Source organism: Sceloporus occidentalis, unplaced genomic scaffold, assembly GCF_023333645.1.
Source record: "Sceloporus occidentalis isolate IW3139 unplaced genomic scaffold, rSceOcc1.0.p SCAF_21, whole genome shotgun sequence".
In the NCBI taxonomy this organism is placed as follows: Eukaryota; Metazoa; Chordata; class Lepidosauria; order Squamata; family Phrynosomatidae; genus Sceloporus; species Sceloporus occidentalis.
The window spans coordinates 14,311,254-14,332,228 of record NW_028317001.1 but is presented as its reverse complement, the minus strand read 5'-3'; the positions used below and the strand labels follow the sequence as shown (position 1 = coordinate 14,332,228).

Sequence of the window (20,975 nt, the reverse complement as noted above, 5' to 3'; positions counted from 1 at the left end):
AGAAAATGAGCATCAGTCTGAGATTGCAATGGGCCAGTCTCATGTGTTCAGGTAAGGAAGGAGAAGCCTGAAGTCACAATCTCTCAGGCAACAAGAATCAGCCTGAGGTCACAATGAGCCATCCCCAGTCTTTCAGGAAAGAAGCATCAGCCTGAAGTCACAATGGGATAGTCTATCCCCCCAAAGGCCCCTCCTCAGCATGTGCAGGGATTGCCAGGGCAAAGCTGCTGTTACTTATTCCGCTGGCGGCCTTTGCGGCAAATGAAGGTATGCGCCGGGGGGTCAGCAGCCTCCCCTTCCTTCCCTCCTTTCTTCCTTTGAACAGACCGCAATGGAGCCCAAGGTACAGAGCTGGACTCAGGAGGGAAAGTCAGGAAAGGAAGGTTCTGATTTAGAAATATAGCTGCCCCTGTGTATCCTGTATGTTTGTGTCTGTATTTGCCTCTGCTGGGCAATGGAGCTGAGGACTGAGTAGAGAAGAAAGGTTCAGTTTGGGCAAATTCAGAACTTCTGTGCATCAAAGAGTCCAGTGTGCTGAAATACCAAAGAACTTTATTGAGAAAACATAGAAATTCAGTTTTTAATCCAGAACTTCCCACTCCAATCCAAACAATATATTAAAACCCCCAAACCTAAAATATCACACTCTTCCAAATGTAGCCCCCACCTCCAATTCTCACAGTCTATGCCCCTCAGGTAACAAGGCCCCTTTGCCATTCCCACAAACTAGCCCTTTCTTTTAATTCCGGCCTCCAACTTTCTTCAGCCAACATCCCACAAATTCCAAAAGCTATCATTCCCATAACTCATATATAACAACTCCCAGCCCCCCAACTACCTAACCAATACCACGACCCACAATTTACAACCCAAAGTAATTATCTACATATACTGTTACCAATAAAAACCCAAACTTAACAAAATACAACCTTAAAACATAGACATATAGATAGACAAAGCTTACAAACAAAATCACAAAGGCCTTTCCTTAGCACCACTTGAATGAAAATATATTTTTTATATTCCCTATTGACAAAAAGAATATTAGTTCACTGTTGGGATTTGTGTGGCTTCTCTCCCTTGTGGACTTTCTGATGTGTCACTAGATTTGACCTCTGAGAAAAACATTTCCCACAATGCTGGCATTTGTATGGCTTCTCTCCTGTGTGGACTCTCTGATGTGTCACTAGGTGTGACTTCCGAGAAAAACCTTTCCCACAATGCTGGCATTTGTATGGCTTCTCTCCTGTGTGGACTCTCTGATGTTTCACTAGGTCTGGCTTCTGAGAACAACATTTCCCACAATGCTGGCATTTGTATGGCTTCTCTCCTGTGTGGACTCTTTGATGCATGAAAAGGACTGACTTGTAGGCAAAACAATTCCCACAATGCTGGCATTTGTATGGCTTCTCTCCTGTGTGGACTTTCTGATGCTTCACTAGGCCTGGCTTCTGAGAACAACATTTCCCACAATGCTGGCATCTGTATGGCTTCTCTCCTGTGTGGACTCTCTGATGTGTCACTAGGATTGACTTCCAAGAAAAACATTTCCCACAATGCTGGCATTTGTATGGCTTCTCTCCTGTGTGGACTCTCTCATGATTCAAATGTTTTTCTGTAAAGAACGACAATGACAGATAAGACTGAAAATCAGAGTTAAGAGAGGAGGGTGTTACCCCACAATTTAGCCCTCATTAACCCCTCCTTATTAGAGATGAAATTAAGAAAGTTGCTGTAAGTAACCCAAGCATGACCCTGCTGCTTATGCCCCTAAATCCATGTACTGATCGTATTCTTACTCATAGGAGCTAGCAAAGAATGGGGACTGCCTTGAGGGAATCAGTGGAAGCAGATAGTCAAAGGACTGTTGCAAAAATATTCTATTAACCATGTGCAAAAATACTTTGATTGACAGGTGTCATTATATCCTGTGAGACTGCCACTGAGTCCCGAGTCAGAGCCAAGACATGATGCAAGCTAACTGCAGAGGTTCCTTCATGCTGTTTGGCACCAGGAGATGACTCACAATCAATACAGTATGCAGCTCACATACGGATTGGTGTGGATTGCACTGGAGTTGTATGTACAAGAGATGGTGAAATTGATGGAAGTCGGAGAGGAGAGCTTGCAAATATTTGTATTATTTTGCAACTAAAGAGAGAAATTCTCCAAGGATTTCAATGAAATCAACTGTGTTTTTGACTTATTTTTCAGTGTGGAAAGTGGTCAGTGCATTGCTAATATCTATATCTGGACATTGGCTTCTGTACTCTGCTATGTTATTGTTGCGCTGTATCTGGGAGCGTCACCCTCAGATTGTGCTGTATATTGGCTTTTCAACGCGATTGGATTTCATAGCCAAGATGGATCTGAGAGCCAGTGTGCTAATCCTTTTTTTCTAAGATATTTGTACCAAGCAACCATTGCATTCAATTTGGTTTCAGACCATTCTTCCCCCCAGGAAACATTCTAAATCGATTTAAACCTTTTTGAACACTCGGTTTCTGCCCTCAAGCAACAATTACAGTATAAATATCTGCCCTGGATGACTGTTCTTTGACGTCAGTCCAATTACAGACAGACAGTCTGTTGGTTTACATGGTTAAGAATCTCAGTGTTCTCGCCAACCCCATTTGTCACAGGAGCTCCTGACTTCTCTTCCCATTTTGAACCCTCAGCAATTGGAATCCAGATCCGCCTAAGTAAGGTATTATCATTATGAAAGTCTTACATCTCTTGACCACTCCCAATTGTTATCTAGTTCTTCTGGATGTGTGTGAATGCTTACGTGTGTGTGTGTGTGTGTGTGTGTGTGTGTGTGTGTGTGTGTGTTTTGCTTTTCCCCTAAACAAAATATAAAAACCTATTTCAAATGCATTTGGAGTTCTGTGTGCTTCTGGGCCTGGTATAGTTGGGCTGAATCCCGAGGTCACTCTTGCCCCAACCAAACTATATCTCTCTTTTCAGCTAAGTACTAAATTCCCCTAAAAGCATTGCACTTGCGGGTGTCCTACCCAAATGCCACCATTTGGGATAACAAAGGGCCTCTGGAATCAACCATGGACCTAAGCAAACTCAGTTTGGACAAAAACATTATAGAAAAAGGAATTTTTGTGTCACCTTTCCTCTCTTCATAGACATTGCTGATAACTGCTATGTGGAGCGCCTTAATATCCCTGAAAACAAGGGCCTGAGCCATGTTCTCACCAGTTCACTCAATCCAATTCTTAAAATCTGTCAGGTTGGTGGCTGCCTCCCAATCCCCAAGGCCTCCCTCCTGGCCCTTCCCAGAGGTCCCTTCCTATCCGCACAGAGCTAAGTGATCCTGGCTTTGCTCCTGCCTTCCCCTCCTGGCTCCCAGAGGCCTGGTCCCCTTCCCTTTCTCCCTCCTCTCTCCAACCTTCCCTCTTGCCATCTGCACTGCTTCAGCATTTCACCTTCAGCATCTCTCCCCTCCCTTTCTATTTTTCACATTCCCTCCATCTCTCTATCACGGACAGAAACACAGAGTGTGTGTGAGGCATAAAAGGGACACTTTGAGGCCCATTTGTTGAGAAAGGCAGGATATACAATATACAAATAATGTATTAGGAAAGGCAGAACAAGGGGGCTGGGACCTGGATTCCAATTTTGGTGAGGGTCAAATGCCAGAGAGGAGCCTTAAAACAGCTTTAAGACATCTCCAAGACTGAGATGGATTACTCTTGGGGATGGGGGGGGGCACATTGCCTCCCAGGGGATCTCAGAGGCAATCCCACATTGTGTCTCCTTAAAATATGGAATAATTGTATTATTATGCAGTCTGTTTACAGTGGATCGAAGAATGGATATGATTAAGATATGATAAGTTATTAGAAATGGAAAACACAAAAAGGTTTGGATATCCTGCCTTCTTGTGGCATGACAAAATTAAAGCTAATACAGATTTTTGCCATCACTTTACAAGAAATTCATTGTTTAGAGTAGGGGTTAAAGTTAAAAACCAATTTTATAGTCAGATACCATCATGGGTCTCTATTCAAGAAGCTTTCTATAGAAGAACAAAAATGGAGGGTCAGAAATAGTTAACATACAGGGACCTGTTAACAACAGAAAAAATTCTTTAATAATGAAACCTAGCAATGAGAGAGAGAACAAGATTAATAAGAATTGGTTTCTGTTTAGACAAATGTTTGAAAGATATAAAATTGATTAAAAAAAGAGCATGGTCTTAAAGATAAGAAAAATGAAATGAATGCTATAATCTTTGATGATAAATGGGGACATAGTTCAAAATATTACAAATTACTGAAGCAAAGGAATTTGGAACAGGAAAGTGTGAAGCATTGTATGATAAAATGGGCAAAGGACACAAAAAATACAATAAAAATTGACCTATGGGAAAAATCTTGGCATGATACTAATTCTTTCACACTTTGTCAAAATCATCAAGAAAATTATATTAAAATGATGTATTGCTGGTATATATATATCCCCAGATGAACTAAGCAAAATGTACAAGAATGGAAGCAGTAGTTGTTGGAAATGCAGTAAACAAAGAGGAACTTTTTACCACTTTTGGTGGAAGCGTACAGAAGCGGGGAAATACTGGGGGGAAATACACACTTTGATGTCAAACATGTTAGGAATAACTTACCATTTAGTCCTTTATTATTTTTATTAATTAAAAATAATATTAGAAAAATGATTATTACAAAAAGAAGTGGAAAAAATATAGACGTATTATTTTATATATGGTTACAATAGCTAGAATTGTTTAAGCTAGTTCCTGGAAACAGAAAAGAATTCCAACAGAAGATGAGTGGATAAATAAATTAGAAGAAGCAATGGAGATGGATATATTGACTGCATCGCTAAAGGATCTGGATAAGGAAAAGACAAAAAGGGAATGGGAATGCCTAAAAATTTTGAAGTAAAAAGCTAATTAAGAAGTAAAAAACTTTTTATTTGAAGATGTATACCTAGGAGATATGATATGGTTAGTAATTTAAAATATGCATTTACTTTGAGGAAGCCATGATATATATAAGAATTAAGTAATATAATATAATGTTTTAGATTTACATAGTTGTTAGTTTTTAATGTTTGTTTTGTTTTGAGTTTTGGTATTGAAACCAATGTTTTATGTATGTTTGTTTATATGCTTGCAATGTTTGTAATGTGATGTCTGTTATTAATAAAATTAAAAAAAAATAAAAATATGGCATAATGTTCTGCCCCTCGATATCCACAGCATCCCTTTGGGGAAGTGGAGGCCATTTTGCCACTGTTGGGCCCTCTCTGATCCATTGCAGGGCCAAGGTAGGCCTTTTCCCCATGAAGCCTCTCCAGAGCCTCAAAAAGCTGGAAGAGGGGCCACAAAAGCCAGGAAACTTGCTCAGGAATGTGTTGAGGACCATTTAGGGGCAAAAAGCATTAATCTCCATGGCTCCTTCCCACAAAATTGCAGAATTGGCAGTTTAGGATTGGGTATTTAGAATTGGAGAACAATAGTGCCTCACTAAAATGAGAAATTCCAAGATTCCATAGGAAGTTGTTATGACAATTAAATTACGTATGAAAGGGAACTAGGAATGGTAGTAGAGCACAAGTTGAACATGTGTCAACATTGTGATGCAGCAGCTAAAAAGGTCAATGTGATCCTAGGGTGTATCAATAGGAGTATAGTGTCAAGATCAAGGGAAGTAATAGTGCCACTCTATTCTGTTTTGGTCAGGGCTCACTTGTAATAACTCTGTGTCCAGTTCTGGGCACCACAGTTCAAACAGATGTTGAGAAACTGGAGCATGTCCAGAGGAAGGAAACCAAAATGGTGACTGGTCTGGAAACCATGCTCTCTGAGGAATGACTTAGGGAGCTGGGTATGTTTAGCTTTGAGAAGAGAAGGTTAAGAGTGGATATGACAGCCCTGTTCAAATATTTGAAGAGATGTCATATTCAGGATGGAGCAGGCTTGCTTTCTGCTACTCCACAGAAAAGGACATGGAACAATGGATGCAAGCCACAGGGACAAGAGGCTCCACCAAAACTTTAGGAGGAACTTCCCCACAGTAAGAGCTCTTCAATACACTCCCTCAGAGTTTGGTGGAGTCTCTTTCTTTAAACAGAGGCTGGATAGCCATATCTCGGGGGTGCTTTGAATGTCTATTCTTGCATGGCAGAAGATTGAACCGGATAGTCCTTTTCATCTATTTCAATTCTTTGATTCTATAATTCTAAAGTGGAATCATAGCGCTCTGACAGTAAATTATGAAAGGGACCTCAATCTTCACAGGAAGGGCAATGGATTCAGGTTCCTTACCCACAGAGGCCACATTCTCGTAATTCTCCATCATTACAGAACTGTACATAAATTTCTGCTTTTGTGTCAACAGTTTCCATTCCTCCTCGGTGAAATATATTGCCACATCTGCAAAGGTCACCTGCAACAGAAAATAGCCCTCATCCAGAGAGTGACTAAGCAAAAGGGGAGGAAAGCACATAGTGCATTGCAAATATTATTTCAACACTTTAAAATTCAGTCCGGGAAATAAACTTTAAATTCTGCAACCAAGCAAAAAGCTACTGCCTTTGAGATCCAGTTTGTCTTGTATCCTTTCAATATAATATAAAATATAATGAAGAATACAATTTAGGCCATTTCTGGGATATTACTGATTGATTGAGATACTGACTATCCCAACATGTATAGTACATTTAGTCACCAATGAATTATAGTGCACTTAGTCATGTCTCACCTAATTTCAGAGGCAAATTTCATTTTTTAAAAGATGTTCTGGAGAGTACTCAGGGCTTGAGGGCCACTGGGCCCACCCTCAATTTAAGTCCAGAGATATTCTTCCGTATCACCCAGCATTTCACAGATTGGGAAAGGAAGACACATGTGGACAAGCAACCCCAGAAGAGGATCAAGATGACCAAAGCTCTTAATGATACAGATCACATAAGCGAGGAAGGGTCCAGCAGTTTGCTTTTGGGTCCAACTCCTGGCAAGGACAAGATCCTGCTCCCTTCTCTCCTCCCCTCTCCCCTCTTTTGCGTTGATGGGTGCACACATCTTTTGAACTTGACCTGAGGACAAGGGGGAAAGTGGGAGGAGGAGGAGAGAGAAATAGGACATTTTCAAAGCCCCTGAAAAAATAAGGTGACAGAGGATTGACCAGGACTCTCTCTGCTAAACTGGGACAGTATGTTCTCCGCTTGCTTTCATGAGCCAGCCCAGCAGTGACACAGATGAAACGAATAGTCAGGATGGCAACTTACCAAAGAGCTGTTGTATCTCAGCAGCCTCTTTCTGTTGGAGCCCAACTCCCTCGGCTTGGCCTCTGTGTCGGCCATCAGGTGAGCAGGGGTCCTGGTGGCCCTGCACTGGGTCACTTCCAGCAAGAAAGGCCTCAAAGCCGTGTACAAGGAGGCCAAGATGACGTTCCTGAGAAAAGACACCAGGGTTAGGATTGGCTTGGCAAGAAACCCTGCAGCATTCAAAGACACACAGAACAGCACCCTGCTGGTGACATACACAGGTGACATATGCCTCCTTTGGGCCAATTCAGAGGAGGGCATCCCCTTCCTCCCTCTGCACCAAACAAAGCCCCTGGACCTAGCATAGATTCACTACGGCTCCCCTACACAACAGATACTCCATGCCTTCTTAGAGTGGTGGGGGATTAGAGAATGGGGAATTGGAGAGGGCCCTGGTTATGTCTCTGTAGATACATGTGAAATGAGTGCCCCATAAATAAATAAATAAATAAATAAATAAATAAATAATGTGCTGAAACCTCCAGAGTTTACCAGTGCTTTTCCGCAGCATCAGCCCCTTTCCCAAGAAGGCTGCATCCACACTATAGAAATAAAGCACTTTGACACCGCTGAAACCTTTCAGTGCTATGGAATCCTGGGATTTTGCCTTTGGGACACTTAGCCTTCTGTGACAGATAGCTGATGCCACAATGAACTACAAATCTCAGGATTCCATACGCTGGAGCTAGGAGAGTTAATGCGGTTTCGAACTGGATTATTTCTGAAGTGCGGATACAGCATGAGTCGGTTTTAAAAGGATAGAAGCACCCAATTCATCTTTTTACCCTCCTAATAATAGTTTTCCTTTAAAAAAAATAAGTAGTTTGTCTTAGTGTCTAATCCTTATTTTTGTTGTTCTTGTTTGTTTCTATGTTTGTTTGTTTCATTCTTAGTAATATGAGTTATTCTGGTCTCTCTCCTTCCTTCTTGCCTGAAAATCTATTAATAAGGAAACTGGGGAGACTTTTAAAACCTCCCAAAGGAGCCACTTTTGGCCTTCTTGGGGACTAGCCTCCTCTTAGGAGCCAAAGCCCTATGTTTGTGAAGAAGAAGAAGAAAAAGGCTTGTATTAAAACTATCCTCCTATTTCTGATCCCTTTTAAAACCCATGTTCCCCAGAAAGAGCAGAGCTTTGTAATAAGAGAACCCTCTCAGAAAAGAGACACTCTTCCTTCCTTTTGGCCCAAGGAGCCTGGCCTCCTTCTGACTCTGGAGCCTCAGGAGACAAAGAGAAGCCTCTGTTCAACTGAGGCTCAGAGAAGGTTCCAGAACATTATTCCCCACATTCACAAGCAGCACAAAATGGCCCCCAGAACACAAAATGGTTGCCACTGTCTCAACACTTGACAGTTTGAGGCCTTCAGGGAACCCAAAATGGAGGACTAAAGGGCCCCAAAGTCAGAAGGTCCTCAAACAGGATTTCCAAACCTTAACAACACCTAAAATGCCAAACCAAAAGAACATTCCCAGAGTTCCATAGCACTGAGCCAAGGCCATTACAGTGGTGCAGAGCAAGAAGGCCCAGCGATGGTGGCATTAATGACGATTAAGGTCAGGCGGCAGCTCTATACTCCCCCGCCCCAGGCCTGATGATGATGATGATGATGATATCATCATCATCATCATCATCTTTCCTACTGCATGAGCGCCACCATTAAAAGCATTGAAATGCCCTTTGGGGAGTCCCACTCTCCCACCTTCAGAGAGAGTGGGCCATGCCTAGAAGGACTGCTGGGCCTCCTTCCTCCCCTCCTTAATGGCAGTGGCCAAAGGAAAGCAGCAGCAGCAGGAGACCCAAGCCAGGTCCAGCCAGACCTCAGGGCAGCAGTGAAGCCTAGTGGGTCCAGGCCTTGTCTCTCTGCTGTCACTCTGCTCCTTCCTGTCTTTCTCCCTCTGACACTCTGCTCCTCACAAAGAACTAAATAGAGAAACTGAAGCTCCTCCTGTTCTTGAAAGTGGCCAACGGGGGCCAGTAAATGGAGGTTTATGCAAATGCAGAATGACATCACTGCTATGGAAGGCTCTCTTGACCAATCAGAGACCAGGATAAAGGTTCTTCTGGAAGCTTCCGTGAGAAGGAGATATAAGGCCTGAGAGACCAAGAGACAGTTGGGGGAATTGTGTCGGTTGGAGATCGAGAGAGAGAGAGTTAAAGAGCGGATCTTGGAAGTCAGTCTCAGAATTGGAGGCTTAGGTCTATTTATTGTTTTAATAGCTTGTATGAATTGAATATTATATACTTACAAATATTGTACCTGCAAGACTCTTAATATCTTGTATGACTTATATTTCAGTTGTATTTAGTTATCTATAATAGATATCTCCTTGGAGTATCTACTACTCAGGCAGACCCAGCCATTTTGTGAGGAGGAGGAACAATTAGAGGAAGGGCCTGAGTACGAGGAGGGGGAGAAAAGTTTAGAGGAACGGCCGGAGGAGGAGGAGGAGGAGGAGGGCATTTATAGGAAGGACCTGAGGAGGAGGAAGAGCAGGAGGGCTTAGAGGAAGAGCCTAAGGAAGAGGAAGGCTTAGAGGAAAGGGTGGAGGAGGAAGAGAAGGCTAAGAGGGAGGGGCTGAGGAGGAGGAAGGATTAGAGGAAGAGTCTGAGGAGGCAGGCTTAAAGGAAGGGACGGAGGAGGAGGAGAAGGCTAAGAGGGAGGGCCTGAAGAGGAGGAGGAGGAGGAGGAGGAGGAGGAGGAGGAGGAGGAGGAGGAGGAGGAGGAGAAGGAGGGCATTTATAGGAAGGACCTGAGGAGGAGGAAGAGCAGGAGGGCTTAGAGGAAGAGCCTAAGGAAGAGGAAGGCTTAGAGGAAAGGGTGGAGGAGGAAGAGAAGGCTAAGACGAAGGGGCTGAGGAGGAGGAAGGCTTAGAGGAAGAGTCTGAGGAGGCAGTCTTAAAGGAAGGGACGGAGGAGGAGGAGAAGGCTAAGAGGGAGGGCCTGAAGAGGAGGAGGAGGAGGAGGAGGAGGAGGAGGAGGAGGAGGAGGAGGAGAAGGAGGGCATTTATAGGAAGGACCTGAGGAGGAGGAAGAGCAGGAGGGCTTAGAGGAAGAGCCTAAGGAAGAGGAAGGCTTAGAGGAAAGGGTGGAGGAGGAAGAGAAGGCTAAGAGGGAGGGGCTGAAGAGGAGGATGAGGGAGGCTTAGAGGAAAGGCCTGAGGAAGAGGAGGAGGAAGGCTTAGGAGAGGCCTCTGGAGGATTCTTCAGGGGAAGAAGGAGAAGAAGAAGAAGGGGCTCCTGGGCATGCGCAGAGGCCTCAGAGGGAAAAGCCACAGGGAGAAATAGCTCTTGGTTAATGTTCCTTATTATTATTATTATTATTCCTAAACTTTATTTATTTATAAAGACTTATAAAGAGTTACTTGTATAGACTGCCTCAGGGAGTCTCTAAATTATAGCATCAGGAAAATATTTAGGTGTTGTTAAGGTTTGGAAATCCTGTTTGAGGTCCCTTCCGACTTTGAGGCCCCTTCAGCCTCCATTTTGGGTTCCCTGAAGGTCTCAAACTGCCAAGTGCTGAGGCAGAGGCTGACATTTTGTGTTCTGGAGGCCATTTTGTTCTGCTTGTGACTGTGGGGAATAATGTTCTGGAACCTTCTCTGAGCCTCAGTTGAACAGAGGCTCCTCTTTCTCTCCTGAGGCTCCAGAGAGAGGAGGAGGCCAGGCTCCTTGGGCCAAAAGGAAGGAAGTGTGTCCATTTGTGCCTCTTGCCTTCCATTTTGGGGCGAAGGAAGGAAGGACAGAAGGCAGGAAGGCCCCTGTGAGGGTCTGAGGAAGGGGAGGCAGGGACTCAGGACCAGTGGGGAGGTTGGGTTTTGGGGGCTGGGAGAGAGAGTTGGGAAAGAGACCCCCCCCTTTGGGCCCTAGCTGGGGAGGGTCCCACCGGTCCTTGCCTCCCCCTTTGAGAAAGGAGACCCCCCCTCAGCCCCCTGGACTCACTCCTGCCACTCATTCCTAGAATGGCTGGGACTCAGAGGAGTTTCCTAGGCATTGTCCCCTTCTGCCCTCCATGGCCATTGGCACTGACCTTTTCCCATTGCCTTCCCTCCCACAGCCCTGTTGACCTCCTCCTCCTTTGCACTCAGAGCAACCCTTCTCTACGGCTGAGGAGACGGCCTCTGACCCAGGGAAGCTCCGGCCATAAAGGACTGAAGGAGAGCCCTTTCTGGGGCTGCAGGAATCAGTGTCTTTATACGGAAGGTAGGCCTTTATTCCTGGAGCTGAAAGAGGACCTTTGTTTAAATGCTTCAGTCCAGGATTGTATGGAAGGGTTGCAGCTGAGAGACTGAGCCTATGCTTTGCAGGAATAAAGCCCCAAATTCAGACTGTGGCAGCATTGTCTTCCCAGAAGGTGGAAGTGAGATTTCCAGACCCCAGACACACAGTGCGCCAGTGAGTCCTTTGTGTGGGGAATGTGTGTGTACATGTTGTTTACTAGAGCTTTGTGATGCATTTGTTTCACTGGGTTTATATAATGAATTTACATAGGTCTTCACTTCCCAAAAATGAGCTTAATCCAGGATGCAATCTTCTCTCATAAACCTATACATTTATAGATGTTTGTTGTATAAGTGCAACATATTCAGCAGTGTGCATCTTTTTAAAAAATATACAAGGAGAAGTGAAGAAATTGTGATTTTGACAATAGATCCGTTCAGAAACAGTTCACACAAATGTACATGCCTCAATTTCTGTGTGGCTTCAGCAAGCAGAGGAAGGAGGTACATACCTCATGCTCCTGCTATGACTGACACACAAACACACAAATCTTGTAATTGTCAATTTGTAAACTGCTTTGATCTTTTTGGAAAGGTGGTATATAAATAAATGTATTATTATTATATTATAAACACAGCAGTTAAGCTCAGAGATTTTTCTCATTTGTAAAAATGAAATGATTATTTTCACCAGTGTCTAAATGGGGAAGGGGGTGTGATGAGGGGAAGCCATTGATCAGATCATTGAAGAAATACAGGTCTTATCCAGCCCAGGGGCCAGAGTTTCTCCACCTGTGATATAAATAATAGAATCATAGAATCCTAGAGTTGGAAGAGACCCCAAGGGCCATCCAGTCCAACCCCATTCTGCCATGCAGGAACTCTCAATCAAAGCATCCCTGACAGATGGCCACCCAGCCTCTGCTTAAAGACCTCAAAGGAAGGAGACTCCACTGCACTTCAAGGAAGGAGTCTTTTCTACTCTCAAACAGCCCTTACTGTCAGGAAGTTCCTCCTAATGTTGAGCTGGAATTTCTTTCCTGTAGCTTGCATCCATTGTTCTGGGTCCTGTTCTCTAGAGCAGCAGAAAACAAGCTTGCTCCCTCCTCAATATGACATCCCTTCAAAAATTTAAACAGAGCTATCATATCACCTCTTAACTTTCTCTTCTCCAGGCTAAACATCCCCAGCTCCCTAAGTCATTCCTCGTAGGGCATGGTTTCCAAATCCTGCACCACTTTAGTTGCCCTCCTTTGGACACACTCCAGTTTCTCAACATCCTTTTTGAATCGTGGTGCCCAGAACTGGACAAAATGTTCCAGGTGGGACCTGACCAGAGCAGAATAGAGTGGCACTATTACTTCTCTTGATCTAGACATTATACTTCTATTGATGCAGCCCAAAATCGCTTCTTTGCAAGAATGACATGGGGAACCTTACTGGAATCAAGATATACAATATCCATAGCATTTCCTTCATCTACCAAGGCCTTACTGAAATCAAGAGAGACTACATCCATAGCATTCCCTTCATCTACCAGGATCATCTACCGAGATTAGATTTGTCAGGCATTACTTGTTTCTCTGTAACTAATATTGACTTTTTGTGATTATGGCATTGCTTTTTAGATGTTCGCAGACTCTCTGTTTAATGATCTGCTCTTTAATCTATCAATAAAGAAGGTGGTCCTCCTCCTCCTCCTCTTCCTCTGCATGAAAGAGAAATCAAATTCTCATCAGTGATGATGACGCAGCATGGAAAAATTAGCATTCCTGCCTTTAAAGTCTTTTTTAAAAATATTTTTTTATTGAAACTAAAGTACATACATTGAATTTTATACAATGCATAATTATGTATATATATTTTCTACATTCTACTGCAACTTATCGGAATTTAAAGTCTGAGGAGGCTTGAATCCTGTTGGTTAACCCTAGAACAGACCTACTAAACCCATAATTGACTAGTGAGTCAATCTATAGGTAAATCCAAGAGACTGAGTGATTCTACTCTGATCGGGACTAAGTATAGGATAGGATACAGGCTAAAATTTAGTCCTACTTGTGGCTAGAACAGGACATTCCCAAGCCAAGATGGTCAGGCAACAGTGTGGAAAATAGGCACTCTCCACATGGGCAGAGACACTTTGAGAATTGTGACTTCTCTGCATGCAGAAGGCTGCCATCACCCCCCCGCCCCCGATCCTGGGAGGAGAGCTGGATACCATGGAAGGGGGGCAACCAGAGAAGAGAGAGCTCCTTTCCTGCCCTGCTTGACCGGGGAACTCCCTGGAGGATGGAGGGCAACTGCTTTGGCCAATGGGAGAATGGGAGGCCACTAGGCCAGAAAGCCTGACCCAGCAGAACCCTCTATGCTCCTGTGTTGCTCCATGTGGAATCAGGCTAGGAAGCAAATGCCCTCCTCTGCATTGGCCCAATGAAGGCATATGTCATCTGCGTGTGTCACCAGCAAGATGCTGTTCTCGGTGTCTTTGAGTGCTGCAGGGCTTCTTGCTAAGCCAATCCTAACCCTGGGCCCTTTTCTCAGGACCTTCATCTCGGCCAACTTGTACACGGCTTTGGGGCCTCTCTTTCTGGAAGTGACCCAAGTGCAGGACCACCAGGACCCCTGCCCACCTGATGGCCAACACAGAGGCCAAGCGGAGGAAGTTGGGCTCCAAGAGAAGGAGGCTGCCGAGGTACAACAACTCTTTGGTGAGTCACTGTTCTATTAGCTTCATCTAGGTCACTGCTGGGCCAATTTATGAAAGGAAGCAAATAAAGTACTGTCCGAGTTTGGCAGAGACAGTCCTGGTTAATCCTATGTCATCCCAATATTTCAAGGGCTTTTAAAATGTCCTGGTTTCTCTCTTCTCCTCCCACTTTCCCAGTTCTTCAGCTCATTTCAATTTTTGCATAATGATTGCCAAGGAGTTTGCAGCCCATCAACTCAAAAGTGGGGGTTGGAGAAGAAAGAAGGGGGCAGGGACTTGCCCTTGCTAAGAGTCTGAGGCAAAAACAAACTGTTGTGCCCTTTGCCACTTGTGTAATCTTCTTCATAAACAACTTTGTCCATCTTCACCACTTTCTGCTGTTGCTTGTCCACATGTGTCTTGTTTTTCCCATCTGTTTAATGTTGGGGGATATGGGAGAATATAAATTGGGGGTGGCCCCATGGCCCTCAAGCCCACAGTGCTCCCCAGAACTGCTTTTTAAAAATGACATTCGCCTCTGAAATTTGGCAACAAATGGCTAAATGCACTATAATCTTTGTAGGCTAAATGTACTATACGTGTCGGGATAGTCAGTATTCTAATCTATCATCAATATCCCAGCCATGGCCTAAATTATATTGTATATTACATTCAAAGAATTTGAGACAAACTGGACCTCAAAGGCAGTAGCTTTTTTCTAAATTTCTAACAGAATTTAAAGTTTATTTCCTGGACAAAATTCTGAGGTGATAAAATATTTTTTGGGATGCATCATGTGCTTCTCCCTCCCCTTTTATTAGTCATTCTCTGGATGAGGGCTATTTTCTATTGCAGGTGGCCTTTGCAGATGTTGCGGTATATTTCACTGAGGAGGAATGGAAACTGCTGACGAAGAAGCAGAGACTTATGTACAATGATGTGATGATGGAGAATTACGAGAATGTGGCCTCTGTGGGTAAGGAAGCTGAATTCATTGCCCTTACTATGAAGACTGACGGGCCTTTCATTCTGCATTATCATGGCACTATGATTCCACTTTAGAATTATAGAATCAAAGACTTTAAACAGATAGCAAGAACCATCTAGTTCAACCCCTTGCCATGAAGGAATACACACTGAAAGCATCACCAGCAGATGGCCATTTAGCCTTTGTTTAAAGACCTTTAAAGACCTTCAAAGATGGAGCGCTTTAGAAAATAATAATAATAATAATAATAATAATGAGATGCCACCATTCTCTGAGGGAGGATACTCCATTGTTGAATAGCTCTTACTGTCAGGAAGTTCCTCCTAATGTTTAGGTAGAACCTCTTTTCCTATGCCTTGCTTCCATTGTTCTATGTCCTTTGCTCTAGAGCAGCAGAAAGCAAGATTGCTCCATCCTCAGTATTTCTTCAAATATTTGAACAGAGCTATCCACTCTTAACCTTCTCTTCTCCAGGCTAAACATTCCCAGATCCCTAAACCACTCCTCATAGGGCTTGATGGTTTCGAAACCCTTCACCTTTTTTATTGCTCTCCTTTGGATAAACTCCAGCTTCTCAACATCCTTTTTGAATTGTGGTGACCAGAAATGGACACAGTATTCCAAGTGAGGGTCTTACCAAAGTAGAACAGAATTGCACTATTACTTCCCTTAATCTATAACACTGAATCAAAGAGTTGAAAGAAACTAGAAAGGCCATCCAGTTCAACCCCCTGCCATAACACTATATCCATATTTATGTAGCCTAGAATCACATTGGCCTTTTTAGCTGCTGCATCAAACTGTTGACCCAGGTTCAAGTTGTGGTCTACCAGGACTCCTAGATCCCTTTCACACATAGTTTGTCATAGCAGCTTTTGTGAAATCTTGGAATTTGTAGTTTAGTGAGTCACTATTTCTCTCCACTTTCTAAGGATTCTAAAAATCTTATCCTAAACTGTCAATTCTAGGATTTTGTGGGAAGGAGCCATGGAGATAAATGCTTTTTGACTCCAAATGCTCCTCAGCCCATCCCTGACCAGGTTTCCTGGCTTTTTTGGCCCCTCTTCAAGCCTTTTGAGACTCTGGAGAGACTTCTTGGGTAGAATCCCTCTGTTGGCCCTGCAATGGCTTAGAAAACAATGGCAATGTTGTTTCTTTTCCTACCTGAGCTTCCTTAGTTCCATGGTTGGTTCAAGAGGCCCTTTGTTACCCAGAATGTTGGAGTCTGGGGAGGACACCCGCAAGTGCTATGCTTTTAGGGGAATTTGTTACTTAGCTGAAAGGAGATATAAAATTTGGTTGGGGCAAGAGCGACCTTGGGATTCAGCTTAACTATACCAGGCCTGGAAGCACACAGAACTCCAAAGGCATTTGAAATAGTTTTTTTTATTTTCTATTGAGGGGAAAAGCATAATACACACACACGTAAGTGTTCACACACATGGACAACAACTAGATAACAAGTGGGAGAGGTCAAGAGATGTAAGACTTTCATGATGGTAATACTTTACCTACGTGGATCTTGATTCCAATTGCTGAGAGTTCGAAATGGAAAGAGAAGTCAGGAGCTCATGCGACAAGTGGGGCTGGCGACTGCATTGAGGTGCTTAGCCACATAAACTAACATACTGTCTGTCTGTAATTGGACTAAAGTCAAAGAACAGTCAGTCAGGGCAGATATTTATACTGGAATTGTTGCTTGGGGGGAAGAAACTGAGTGTCCAAAAGGGTTTAAATTGCTTTAGAATGTGTCCTGGGGGTAGAATGGTCTGAAACCAAATTGAATGCAATGGGTGCTTGGAGCAAATAAATCAGACAAAAAGGATTAGCACACTGGCTCTCAGTCCTTCTTGGCTCTGAATTCCTATCGTGTTCAGAAGCCAATATATAGCACAATCTGAGGGTGATGCTCCCAGATGCAGCTCAACAATAACATAGTAGAGTACAGAAGCAGATATCCAGATATAGATATTGGCAATGCACTGACTACTTTTTAGACTAAAAATCTATCTATCTTGAGTTATAAAACAATACAAATATTTGCAAGCTCTCCTCTCCGAGTTCCTTCAACTTCACCATCTCTTGTACACACAACTCCAATTAAATCCACACCAAACTGCCTGTGAGCTGTATACTGTATTGGTTGTGAGTCATATCCTAGAGCCAAACAGCATGAAGCGACCTCTGCAGTTAGCTTGCATCATGCCTTGGGCTCTGACTCAGCACTCTATGGCAGTCTCACAGGATATGCTGCCAGCTGTCAATCAAAGTATTTTTGCACATGTTTCATGGAATATTTTTTCAACAGTCCCTTGACTATCTGCTTCCACTGATTCCCTCAAGGCAGTCCCCATACAGGCTCTTCTTTGCTAGCTCCTATGAGTAAGGATACGATCATTCCATGCATTTAGGAGCATAAGCAGCAGGGTCATGCTTGGGTTACTCACAGCAAATTTATTAATTTAATCTCAAATAAAGAGGTGTTAATGAGGGCTAAATCATGGGGTAACACCCTGCTCTCTTACCGTATTTATGCTAAAAAGTTGGTCCGAAAATCCTGAGTCAACTTATAGACGGGAGAATATGGTAATGTGGCTGAGAAAAATGGCGACCGCAACTTTGCAGCCAAGGGGAAAGCAGAGGGTGTCCTGAAGGAAGTGCTGCCCAGGAGCCACGAGGGAGGGAGGTAGGCAATTGCTTTTGTCCGGGGAGGTTGTCTTGCAAAAGAAACTCTGCCCTCTCTCCCTTCCACACCTGGTTCCTTACCTCGCTGCTGCAACTGTGGAGGTATCCCTGCTGGTCTCCTTGCCTCTGTGTGTGTGTGTGTGCGCTCCACGGGGACAAAAAAAGAGCCATCTCCCGACTGTTCCTTTGCTTGTGTGTTTGGGCTCTATGTTAGGTGTTTCTTCCTCTGTAAGACAGAGGACCCTTCCCCTCTCCCCTTTTTCTCAAGCCCTGGGAGAAGCCGGCTTGGCTTGGCTTGGCTTGGCTTGGCTTGGCTGGCTGTTTTTAAAAAAGCAGACTGCAGCCTTCAAACATTTTTGGGGAAAGGAGACAGGGGGGAAATGTCTGCTCTTTGGCTGTTTTTAAGGGGGCAGAAACTAAAGAAATTATAGCAAATGTTATTGTTCCACTTTAAGTAATTTGGCTGCCTTGTGTTGCACCCTGGGACTTGTAGTTTAGAAAGGGGAATTGAGAGAGCTCAAGCAGTGGCTGAGAAAAGGAGAGAGGGGGAAAACTCTTTTTATCTGCTGTTTTTAAACCTAAGACTCACTGGAGCTGGAGAGTCCGACTGAGAGGGAGGGAGCCTCTCTTTAACTCTCCCCCCCCCAAAATAAGAAAACAGCAGCTCCTTGAGCTAGATTTCTCAAATAAAGAATCAAAGGGATGGGGGGAGAGAGAGAGGGGGGGGGAGAGGGAGAGGGAGAGAGAGAGAGAGAGAACTGTGGGGATGTGGCAGCAGTGATGGTTCTTTGAGCACCTCACAGAGCACCATGAGCCAGGGAGACCAGGGCAGCAGCTCTAATGCCTCACTCAAAGGAGTGCCAAGAGACAAATGGAGCACAGGGGACAGGAAAAGAGATTCCACCTCAACATTAGGAGGAACTCCTGACAGTAAGGGCTGTTCCACAGTGAAACACACTCCCTCAGAGAGTGGTGGAATCTCCTTCTTTAGAGGTCTGTAAAAAGAGGCTGCATGGCCATCTGTCAGGGATACTTTGACTGAGAGTTCGTGCATGGCAGAATGGGGTTGGATTGGATGGCTTTTGGGATCTTTTCCAACTCTATTATTCTGTGATGCAGAGGGAGTGGCTGCCACCTCGATTTATCCACGGGTCATATTAAAATCCATAATTTTTAACCCCAAACCTACCCTCGATTTATACATGAGGTCGACTTGTACATGAGTATATACGGTAACTCTAATTTTCAGTCTTATCTGTCATTGTCCTTCTTTACAGAAGAACATTTGAGTCATCAGAGACTCCACACAGCAAAGACGTCACATAAATGCCACCATTGTGGGAAACGTTTTGCTTACAAGTCAATCCTGGTCATACATCAGAGAATCCACACAGGAGCAAAGCCATACAAATGCCAACATTGTGGGAAATGTTTTTCTTCGAAGTCATACCTAGTGATACATCAGAGAGGTCACACTGGAGAGAATCCATACAAATGCCAGCATTGTGGGAAATGTTTTTTGTTAAAATCTTACCTAGTGATACATCAGAGAGTCCACACAGGAGAGAAGCCATACGAATGCCAGCATTGTGGGAAATGTTTTTATATGAAGGGAGGCTTAGTGAGACATCAGAGAGTCCACACAGGAGAGAAGCCACACAAATGCCAGCATTGTGGGAAATGTTTTTTGTCAAAATCTTACCTAGTGATACATCAGAGAGTCCACACAGGAGAGAAGCCATACAAATGCCAGCATTGTGGGAAATGTTTTTTGTCAAAATCTTACCTAGTGATACATCAGAGAGTCCACACTGGAGAGAATCCATACAAATGCCAGCATTGTTGGAAATGTTTTTCATCGAAATACTACCTAGTGATACATCAGAGAGTCCACACTGGAGAGAATCCATACAAATGCCAGCATTGTGGGAAATGTTTTCCGTCGAAATCTTACCTAGTGATACATCAGAGAGTCCACACAGGAGAGAATCCATACAAATGCCAGCATTGTGGGAAAGGTTTTTCTCGGAAGGCACACCTAGTGATACATCAGAGAGTCCATACAGGAGAGAAGACATACAAATGCCAGCATTGTGGGAAATGTTTTTCACAGAGGTCAAACCTAGTGAGACATCAGAGAGTCCACACAGGAGCAAAGCCATACAAATGCCAGCATTGTGGGAAATGTTTTTCGTCCAAATCTTACCTAGTTATACATCAGAGAGGCCACACTGAAGAGAATCCATACAAATGCCAACATTGTGGGAAATGTTTTTCGTCGAAATCTTACCTAGTGATACATCAGAGAGGCCACACTGGAGAGAATCCATACAAATGCCAGCATTGTGGGAAATGTTTTTCTCAGAGGTCAAGCCTAGTGAGACATCAGAGAGTCCACACTGGAGAGAAGCCACACAAATCCCAGAAGTGAAATGACATTATTTTTCTCAAGAAGGAATACAAAGAATATATTTTCAATCCACTGGTGATAAGAAAAGGCTCTTGTGATTTTGTGTTAGGTTTGTCTGTCAATATGTCTGTTTAAGTTTTAAAGTTATATTTCGTTAAGTTTAGGTTTTAATTCCTATTATTATATTTCTTTTCTTTAGTTTATAAATTTGGCTGGGGATTATGGGTTGTGGAATAGGTTAGCTAGATGGAAGGGTGGGATTTGTTGCAGCTGGCTAGAATAATTAAGGGAATGATAGCTTTTGGAATTTGTGGGATGTTGGATGAAGAAAGTTGGTAGTCGGTATTAACATAAAGAGGGCTAGTTTCTGGGCATGGCAAAGGGGGATTTTTTACTTAAGAGGCGTAGACTGTGGGAATTTGAGGTGGGGGCCAGGTTTGGAAGAGGTTGGAGTTTTTCGTTTTGGGGATTTAAGGTATTCTTTGGCTTGGGGAGGGCAGCTCTGATTTAACACTATGTGTTCTTAATAAAATTCTTTGCTGTTTCAACACACTGGACTCATTGATGGACAGAAGTTGTGAATTTGCACAAAATTGACACTTTCTTTTCTCCTCAGTCCTCAGCTCCATTCCCAGCCATAAGAACAGAGGCAAACAGACAAACACACACACAAACACACACTCACAC

General features: G+C 43.6%; 3 protein-coding genes across 3 annotated transcripts in view; 2 read left to right on the top strand and 1 right to left on the bottom strand.

Annotated features, from left to right (window-relative positions):
- Nucleotides 1–20,975, top strand: part of LOC149301645 (uncharacterized) — a 337,309-nt gene that overhangs the window by 41,518 nt on the left and 274,816 nt on the right. The gene's annotated exons all lie outside the window — the stretch shown is intronic.
- Nucleotides 565–6,394, bottom strand: LOC149301649 (uncharacterized). Its single transcript, XM_089484146.1, has 2 exons — nucleotides 6,302–6,394; nucleotides 565–1,615 (listed from the first exon to the last, which is right to left on the bottom strand). The coding sequence occupies exons 1-2, from the start codon at nucleotides 6,348–6,350 to the stop codon at nucleotides 1,050–1,052; spliced, it is 615 nt and encodes a 204-aa protein (XP_089340272.1). The 5' UTR covers nucleotides 6,351–6,394; the 3' UTR covers nucleotides 565–1,049.
- LOC149301648 (uncharacterized) lies at nucleotides 18,840–20,498 on the top strand. The gene has a single exon (XM_089484173.1). The coding sequence runs from the start codon at nucleotides 19,098–19,100 to the stop codon at nucleotides 20,307–20,309; it is 1,212 nt and encodes a 403-aa protein (XP_089340299.1). The 5' UTR covers nucleotides 18,840–19,097; the 3' UTR covers nucleotides 20,310–20,498.